This window comes from Lontra canadensis, unplaced genomic scaffold (assembly GCF_010015895.1).
Source record: "Lontra canadensis isolate GAN:19392208 unplaced genomic scaffold, GSC_riverotter_1.0 scaffold199, whole genome shotgun sequence".
NCBI lineage: Eukaryota > Metazoa > Chordata > Mammalia > Carnivora > Mustelidae > Lontra > Lontra canadensis.
In genome coordinates this window covers 743,886-753,510 of record NW_022631193.1, presented here as the reverse complement: position 1 = coordinate 753,510, position 9,625 = coordinate 743,886, and the positions used below count along the sequence as shown (strand labels likewise).

Sequence of the window (9,625 nt, the reverse complement as noted above, 5' to 3'; positions counted from 1 at the left end):
GGTCAGACAATAATTTGGAAAAATTATCAGTTATTACTGTTTCAAAACAGAGCTTAATGCTCTGTTCTTAGGGACATACATGTTAAGAAGTATTTTTTCTTGGAAATTGACAGGCAAATCATTATGTGAATCATTATGTGATTCTTTATCTTTGATAAGTTTCTTTGCTTTGAGCTACTGTAGGCTTTATGCAGGTAAAGAATATAACTTTATGATTTTCAAAATTTTATAATTGTATCACTCAAAGGATGGTGGAGTAGAGATATAAATATGACTATATATAAATATTGATATGGATATATACATATGCACAGACTATAATATTTAGTTACTTTATAATTACTTGGGTATGCTTAGAGGAGAGATTAAAGAATATACTAGGAAAATGAGATTACATATTATCTGTGCTTTCACACATAACATAAAATTCACCATTTCAATCTGCAACCAGTGGCATTAGTAAATTCACAATGTTGTGCAACCATTACTACTATTTAGTCCGATAACTTTTTCATCATCCCAAGTTGATTAAGCAGTCATACCTCATTCTCCTGTCCTTCTAACCTGTAGCACTGATCTATGTCTCTATGAATTTTCTCTATCTGTCTTTACTGTAGGATTTCCATTTAACAAAATGGAATCCTACAATGTGTTTTTTTGTGTCTGGCTTCTCTCACTTTAGCATAATATTTTCTTTAAAAAATATATTTATTTATTTTAGAGAGAGAGAGAGAGCGAGAGAGCACAAGCACAGGGAGGGGCAGAGGGAGAGGAAGAGAGAGAATCTCCAGCAGACTCCCTGCTGAATGTAGAGCCCAACACAAGGCTCAATCTCACTACCCTGAGAGCATGACCTGAACCAAAATCTAGAGTCAGATGCTTAACCAACTGAGCCACCAGGTACCCCATAGCATAATATTTTCAAAGTTCATCCTTGAAAGCTGTTGTATAATGCATCAGCACTTCATTTTTTATGACTGAATAATATTTTATTGTATGAATATGTCACATTTTTATTTACCCATCAATAGATAGGCACTTGGGTTGATTTTGCCTTTTGTCTGTTGTAAATAATTCTACCTTGAGCATTCATATACAAGTTTTTGTTTGACACACCTCTTTTCAGTTATTTTGGATGTACACCCAAGAACGGAATTGCTGGATTATTAGATAATTCTAAATTTGCCTTTCTGAGGAAACACAAACTGTTTTTCATAGTAGCAAAGTGCTTTTAAACTGTATGTTTATAGAAAATGTGTTATCTTGGAGTTTGTAATTTAGAGTTAGCTCCAATCTAGACTTAAAAAAGATAATAAAAACTGATCAGACAGATAATTTACGTTAATTCAGTAACGATTTATTACCTCCTATGATCCAGGAATCTAAAAATTGAAGATAATTGATGAAAAAAAAAACAGACAAAAGTTAAGCCCTGATAGGTCTTGTCTTATCAAGTGCATGTAGAAAAACTGGGTGTGAAGGCAATGTGTACGGATAACTTGTATTTGTCTCATTGTTTCATCAACTGCAGTCACAAACTTGGAACTATATTCCCAAGAGGGAATCTAATCTGTAAATGGCGGGCAAGTTTGTAATATATTACAATGTAATTATAACTGCACATTGATTGTACATTGTAATAATTTTAATGTTGTTTGTTTTGGAAAGGATTTGGTCATTTTTATGTACTTTGGTCACTTTCTCCTGAGTTGTCACTATCCCTCTTCCATTTTCTTCTCAGGCAAAAATGTTTTCTACTATGCTAGCATCTGCCCTCATTGGTCCTGAAATTTAACTTTGAGCTTCTCCACTTCATTTTGGTATCTTTCGTGTCTAACAGAGCTAAGCTTCACTATGTCACTTTGCAAATATTCCCTGATAAATCAGCTTTAAAATCTTTCCATTTTCATGCTTTCACACTTTCTTTCTTTCTTTTCTAATAAAAGAAAGAAAATAAATTGTGGCCTACATTATAGTTGGAAATGCTGAGATGTGTATTTTCTTAAGTAAGTTCCAGGTCTGATTGGAATTTGTCATTTTTTTACACGTGGAAATCAAATTCTCACAGATAATGATCTTAAAGTCCCTGTTGTTGCCTTCTGATGTGTGCTCCCTATTGCACTTGAATCTACTTGTCAGCAAGCTTTTTCCTGGCATTCCAGCTATCTGGGGCTCCACAATATTTTCTCTTCTGCCACAAAAAGGGCCTGCTCTCTTCCTGTCATGTTTGTTTTGTGAAAGGATGTGAGGATTAAGTTCACAGCAAGTGCCAGAAAACAGAGAATAGTCGCTTAATTCCATGATTTCATGAACTTAAGTTTCCTTCTCTATTGTTAATTTGCCCTCCTCATTTGCTGGCTTCTACCTCTTGTACAGGAGGTCTGCAGGAGCTCTGGTTGTCATGACTACCTGTCAGCCAATAAGAAAAAGTGGTGAAGAGTGTGATCCTGCCCGGATGTCTAAGGGCACTGCTGGGAGGCACCATTTACGCTTATGGTGCACTGGCCACACCTTAGGAACATAGCCATAACTAGCAGCATTGGTGATTGGTAAATAGATTTATTTCAGGTGGTTTCTGCTCAGTTAAAGTTGGGTATATTTTTAAAGAGGGTAAAACTGGATATTAGAGAACAACTTGCTCCCTGTGTCACAGGAAGGATGAATAGACAGATTATCTCTGCCATGTCATTTTTCAAAGCTTACTCACCTGTTTAATGAGCATGAGGTCAGATGTATTACTAATTGTAAATTATGTCTTTCTTCTTTATTTGGTAAGTGCTAAGGAGTCAAAGGATGTGTAAGGTCAAACTTATGGAGCACAAGGAAGGGGACTGTGGTGGTGAAGGTATCCTGTTCTGGAATCCGATTATGGGCATGTATTTATAACATTTTGGCCACATAGCCCCTTGGAATAGAATTCACTCTTTTCTGAGTAAATTCCTTCTTTGGAGAGAGAATGTGGTGGAAGTATGTGGGTGAGAATGCAATTCCCTATGCTGTTCTTGATTTTTATGAAGAGTCAGTTTATAGAACATTAATCCAGCTGCAGTAAAAAGGATGCAGATTGAACTTTAAGGATAACTCTTGGCCTTTGAAGACTTTTAGGGACGTCTTAAGAAAACAGGAAGTGATTTTAGCATTTCTTATGCTTGTCACTTTCTATAATCAAAGACTTGGATGATAAAGTCTGGTCTACTTGGAGGTACAAGACTGCAACCAGGGACTGTTCTTTCCTCCCTCCTTGCCTCCCTGCTGCCTCCTATGTTAGATGGTGATACATTGAAGAGCAGTAAGGATTGCTAAAGGGATTTCAAGGGAGGTTAGGAAGTGGAGTTGGTGGCATGTGATTAGATTTGTGTTTAGAGACACATCCTGGAAAAACAAGCTGTGGTTGTTCACATTGGGTGGGGTGCAAAAGAAGGCAGGGAGCTCTCTTTGGAAATTCCTGCATCGTCCAAGTAAAGAATGACTGTATCTTTGGACTATAATGGTAGTAGTTGCACCCCCAAGGGTTGCATCTCATAGAATCGTAAGCAGTGATGTTCAAATGGACAGCATTTAGTGAGGGATTAGATGTGGGTGGTGACAGAAACCTGATGACCTGTTGAAGCGTTCATTCAGTTAGCAGCCCTGAAGGAGATATCATGACTTTCTTTGTTTACATGTTGAATTTGAGACTAACATCCAATGTAGGTTTTGAGAAGGAGTCAAGTGGTGAAGAGCTTGGAGGAGACATGTCATGTCCTATAATATGTATGACAGACTTTGGTGTTAGGTAGTAACTTGAAACCATGACCATGAATAAGAGAGACTTGAGAGACTGTAGACTGAGAAAAGAAGGGTCTAGCACCAGGTTATCACTTAATGTGAAAGAATGAGCCAGAGTAGTGGAAAAACCAGAAAAGTGGTGTCACTACCAAAGGAAGGAAGATTTTCAAGAAGGAACTAATAACAGTGCCAATGCTGTTGGAATTAGGTAAGAAATGTTCTTTGAGCTTGTCCATTCATTCAACAAATATTTATTGATGAGGGCACAATACTAAAAGTTAAAGCCTCAAATCCCTTGAATTGTACATTCTAACAGGAAAAAGAAACATGGAGTATGCAAATTGATTTAGAAAGAAATGGTGGAATGGCGTGAGGATATATTTTGGGCAGGGTGGCCAATTGCAGGCATCTCTGATATAATCACATTTGAAAGTTTCTAAACGTAGTGCAGGAGAAAGCCATGCAAAAATGTGGAGGAAAGCACCCAGGCATCAGGAAACCTGTGTTGAAGAACCACAAGCTAGAATTGTGCTTAGATATTCTGATCAACAGCAAGAGGAGATGGATGAAAGAAAAGTTTGGGAAAATAGCTGAAGATGAAGGACTTTGGGGATCTTTTGGAGAGAAGAGATGCCCTTGGACATTTAGTGACACAGAGATCATGAGTGATTGCTACTTTGAACAAGGGATGGCTGGAACAGAAGCCAGATTGGAGTTTGTTGAGGTGGGGGATAGGAGTGAGAAGTGGACACTGACAGTCTGGACAACTCTCCAAAGAGGAGGGCAGCAGCTGTAAGGGAATGGGGCAGCCTCTCTCACTTGCCTTCATGTAGATTTGGGACTCTTAACTACTCAATCATAGAATGGACTCCTGAAGCCACAGTGACATCCTAGAGGAGGAGGACTCCCTCTCCTGAGTCTTAAGCAGTCCTACCCATGCCACACTTCCCTATCACCTTCTTCATTGCTCCTGTCACTTCCTTGTTCCTGAGACTGTAGATGACAGGGTTCAGCATGGGTGTGAGGACTGTATAAAAGACGGACACTACATCATCCTGGCCAGGAGAGTGGTAAGATGCAGGTAACATATAGGAATACACGAGGGGCCCATAGAAGAGGTTGACAACTGTTAAGTGGGAGGAGCAGGTGGCTAGGGCCTCCTGACGCCCCTCCACGGAATGCATCCTAAGCACTGCTGCCAGAATGAGGGCATAGGAGGTGGTGATGAAGGCAATGGGCACCAGAAGGACCACCACACCTGTCACAAAGAGGACTCGCTCATAGGCAGCTGTGTCAGCACAGGCCAGCCTCAGCAGTGAAGGTACCTCACAGAAAAAGTGTGCAATCCTCCTTGAGCCACAATAGGGGAACTGCAGGGTCATTGCTGTCTGGATAGAGGCATTGAGGGACCCTCCCAGCCAGGAGGTGGCCACCATGAGCAGACAGGTCTGGCGACTCATAAGTGATGGGTAGCGGAGAGGGTTGCAGATGGCCACATAGCGGTCATAGGCCATGAGGGCCAGCAGGAGGCACTCAGCAGCCCCAAGGAACATGAAGAAAAACATTTGTGCTCCACAGCCCACAAATGAAATGCTAGTCCAGCCAAAGATGAAGCCTGCTATCATCTTGGGGACGGTGACTGAGGTGAAGAAGATGTCCAGGAATGACAGCTGGCTGAAGAGGAAATACATGGGTGTGTGGAGCTGGGCATCAGCCCAGATCAGGAAGACCATGGCAGCATTGCCAGCCATGGCTAGTGTGTAGATTATCACAACCATACTGAAGAGGAACAGGTGAATCGGGCTCTCATTAACAAGGCTCGTGAGGACAAAGCTGATGGTGGAGGAGTGGTTCCAGGGCCTTCTGCCTGCCTCCTGCCAAGACTAACTGTGGGGAGGAAGGAAACAAACTCACCAATAGCTCAGAAGCATCCACTCTGAGTTAGAGAGGGGTGATGGATGAAAACAGCAAAGAGCAACAATTAAGTAAAGTTGGCACAGTGGATGTGGGAATTCTTCCTCATATTCTTGCAAATTTTTATAGGTCTGGCATTGTTTCATGTTGAAAAATCACTATAAAAGACTTGGCATACAGCCAAAAAAATGCTCAGAAGGGAACTTCTAACACAAAATACCTGTGTTAAAAAAGGAGGAAAGACTGAAAACCAATGATCAAAGTTTTCACTTAAAAAGCTAGAAAAAGAACCACAGCACATTAGAACACCTCGTGTTTTGTGGAATACACACGCTTAACAGTGTTTCCAATGCACACAGGACAAAATTTCAAAAACAAACACTTTCATGCCAAGTCTAAGCACTAGATCCACAAATATGTGAGTTACGTGGTTCAAAATTCTCATTGTAGATACATGAGGATCCATGTGATGAATTTTTCGATGAAATAGCTGAGAGCCTGTGATGGTGGCTGACAGGGTACATTTTATCAGTTAGCATGGCTGTGCAGTGCCATCTTGACCTTGTCATCTTGACCCCCCAGGCATCCTAAACATGCCCTTTGTGCTCAGATGCAGTAACTGCTTTTAGGAAGATTTTTGGCAGTATGCTGTCCTTATCCTCATGCTATGACCTCATTTCAATGGATTTGCTATAGCGGCTTATTACCTTAGTAAGAAGATCCCTTATGAACTTGTTTGATAGAGAATAGGCCTCTTTGTAAGCATTAACCTGTGAACTTCATAATATGAGTACGTGAGCCAGTTTCGGTAGTTGCCCATGGAAGTATCTTCCTTAAAGTTCTCCTTTTTCAAATTACTTTTGTTGAGGTAAAGTCAATTTCAATGGATGTCAAATTAAGCTATGATGAGGAAGAAGTCAACCAAAGGCAGTTTTATGAAAGTATGGATGAGGGGACAAGCTCAGACCAAATGCACCACCGCAAGAGAGCCAGTAGAGATCTGCCCACCAGGCAAATTCCCAGACTTTGTGGTCTGCTGGCTTCCTTGGTTCTAGGATCCCAAATCCTAGGGAATGTTTCAAATTGTAGCTCATATTTCTGGGCTTGAGATACCAAATGACTTAGATGGAGAGAATGAAGATAAATAAAATGAATTTCCCCATGTTCCTTAATGAGTTGAGAATATGAGAGAATGTTGGAGCTGGTTGACAAGTTGGGTCATGGGGACAGGCTTAGAGGGGTATGTAAGTGTTGTAGAGGTACCACACATCAGAGATGCGACAGGCTGTGGCCCTAATCTGCATGTCCTTCAGATTCACCAGCGGAGTCATGCAATCTATGGGTGATCTGCATTTCCAGTTTCCCTGATACTAATTTCTGGGCATGGGCCTTGAGCACCCATGTTTCTTAAGGTTCCCAGGCTAGTCTGACATATGGTCTGAGTTGAGATCCACTGCCCGTAGATTCTGAAGGAGCTTAGAATCCAGTGCTTGCCTAGGTCCCTCAAATAGGGCTCAGGTAGCTATGCTAGGAAAAGGTTTTCCTCAATGCTCATCCTGGCATTTCTTGCTATGCCAAGTGACCCATCTTATCTATCACCTTAAACTTCACCATTTCCAGGATGCTCATGCCAGGTTATACAGATTCCTTAGCGATGAATCAAATATGTTCAGAGTACAGCAGGGCCCATCCCAAAGCTTCTCTCTCTAGCTGAGCACAAGAAGTTAACGCTGTTAAACTGAAACATTCAAGATGAGCTTTTAGTGAAGATGTGATATACTGCATCTGTTTTCAGTATTTTATGATGCTTTCACATCTTTCAGTCCCTGGGAAGGGACTGTCCTCTTAAAGGTGCTAATTCATAAAGATGGTGAACAACTTGCAGCGGATAATGTCTTTGGTGTGAAAATGAATCAATACTGAGTACATACCCTCTTCTGCCTCCCTTTATCAATATGGAACAATATCCCTCTGCCATAATCATCCTAGGGACAGGTTCCAGACAACTAAAGACAATACCTGTGGCTCAAAGCCCACCCAAATTATCCTAACTATCAAATCCTAAACCTGCTCATCTGTGCCTTACCCAGTCCTTCCCACAAAAATTATGTAAAAGCTTTTGTGTATGCTTTCTCCTCATTCATTCTGCCTCCTGACCAACACTGATGCTTCCTTCCCTCTGGGGCCCTGCATGACCCCTCCTTTTGGGAACTGTAGAAAATTACCTTTTTTATGGCAATCATCTCCTGATCTGTTCACTTCACCAAAGCATGACGTAAAACGAGACTTTAGGTGCATTTGAAAACATTTTCCTGAAGAGAGCTGTCTCATGTTTTCCCTGTTTTGTCATCTTGCAGACACAGCTTGTATTGTTTGGTGTCTCAAAAATCTCATAACCACTAGATTTTACAGCTGGAGGAAACCTCACCCATCACCCCAATTTTATCCATACATAATATGACCCTTGGTCAACAAATTTTTGAACTTCCAGGCCAGATCCCAAATTCTCCTAACTGTTCTAGAGCAGGCTTCCTCAGGCTTGGCACAACCGGGATTTTCCTATGGATAATCGTTTGCTATAAGAGGCTATCCTGTGCACCGCAGTGCGTTCAGCAACATCTCTAGAGTCTCCCACTAGATGCCAATAGTACTCCTTCCCAGTTGTGACAAACGAAAATGTCTGCAGACATTGCCAAATGTTCCCTGCTGGGAAAAATCACCTCTGACTGGAGACCTTTTTCCTAGGGCATTATTTTCAGTTACTTTTCTTTCCTTTGCTTCCTTTTCCACCAAGGCAAATGAAAGAGAAAAGGAATTCACATGTTTTCAATCTGTAAAAATCTGACCCAGAGTTGTCTGAATGTCCTTTGCAGATTTTACCAAGTTCAAGTCATTGCGATTAAGGATCTAGTCTCTGGAGTTAGGTTGCTTGGGTTCAAGACCCAGCTTCACTACCTCTACAACTTAGACTACTCAGCTTCAAGCTCCTTGTCTCAGAATTGTTGGATCTGTTGGAGGCATTAAGTGGTTAATACCTGTAGAGTGCTTGGGGTACAGTTAGGCAGGAAGAATACACGGTTTGTCAGCTGCTATTAACACCACAACTCTTATTACTACTTTTATGACCCTGAGCCTCTGCCTATCTCTCTCTATAAAATGGGGTCATGATACTTGCTTCTCAGGGCTTTTGTGAGTATTGAACTAGAAAAATGTTGAAGTTGTGCCTTTTGCATAATAGGTATTCAGTAAATATTAGGATACTTCCCTTCCTCACTTAAGCAAATTAGTTTTGCAAAATAATCATACGGTCGATAATTGTACTCACCTGCAAAGAGCTCCTAGTCTCTCCCACTTGGAGATTTCCCTTCTACAAATTTTATTCTCAGAAAGCTTGGAAGGGGTTGTGTTTGTTGTGATGGGGAGGGCTTCTCCGCTGAACACCTAGACTGAGTATTACTTATGACTAAGGACTCTGTCCTTTCCTTGTTTTATATTTCTCCACAGAAAACACTTTGCATGGTCCCTGGTCAATGCTTATGGGATGTGTGTGGTGAATAATTGAAAGAAAACACAACCGTGCCCACATAAACACTATTACCTAAGTGGTTGTTTTTGGTATTGTCAACTGAGTTCAATAGCCCTTTGTGGAGCTGTGTGTAAGCAACTGTTCTTAGAAATTATTGATTGTCCTGGCACTATTGATTTTTCTTTTCATGGCAGTTTCTCATTATTAACACACACACAGACACACAGACACAGACACAGACACACACACACATTTGCATTACAGTGTATGAAGTACATGTGTGTGCATGTCTCAGAATAATTATTTAGGGTGAATATATTAGGCTGGAGGAAGAGGATATGTTTTTCTATTCCTGCTACCTCTAGCTTGTGTAGCTCTGAACTAGTATGCAACAGGCATCAAAAAACCACTAAAATG

At 40.9% G+C, this 9,625-nt stretch overlaps 1 protein-coding gene across 1 annotated transcript; it reads right to left on the bottom strand.

The window, feature by feature from the left end:
* Positions 1 to 4,688: 4,688 nt before the first annotated feature.
* LOC116861474 (olfactory receptor 2Z1-like) lies at positions 4,689 to 7,311 on the bottom strand. Its single transcript, XM_032848095.1, has 2 exons — positions 7,282 to 7,311; positions 4,689 to 5,651 (listed from the first exon to the last, which is right to left on the bottom strand). The coding sequence occupies exons 1-2, from the start codon at positions 7,309 to 7,311 to the stop codon at positions 4,689 to 4,691; spliced, it is 993 nt and encodes a 330-aa protein (XP_032703986.1).
* Between the last annotated feature and the right edge of the window lie 2,314 nt (positions 7,312 to 9,625).

What these genes read in the sequence shown, in the direction of transcription:
- LOC116861474 (XM_032848095.1), bottom strand. Translation starts at nt 7,311, where the DNA reads ATGAGCATCCTGGAAATGGTGAAGTTTAAG. An exon ending in TGGAAATGGTGAAGTTTAAG is followed by an intron (nt 5,652 to 7,281) that starts GTGATAGATAAG and finishes CCCCACAGTTAG; the next exon opens with TCTTGGCAGGAGGCAGGCAG.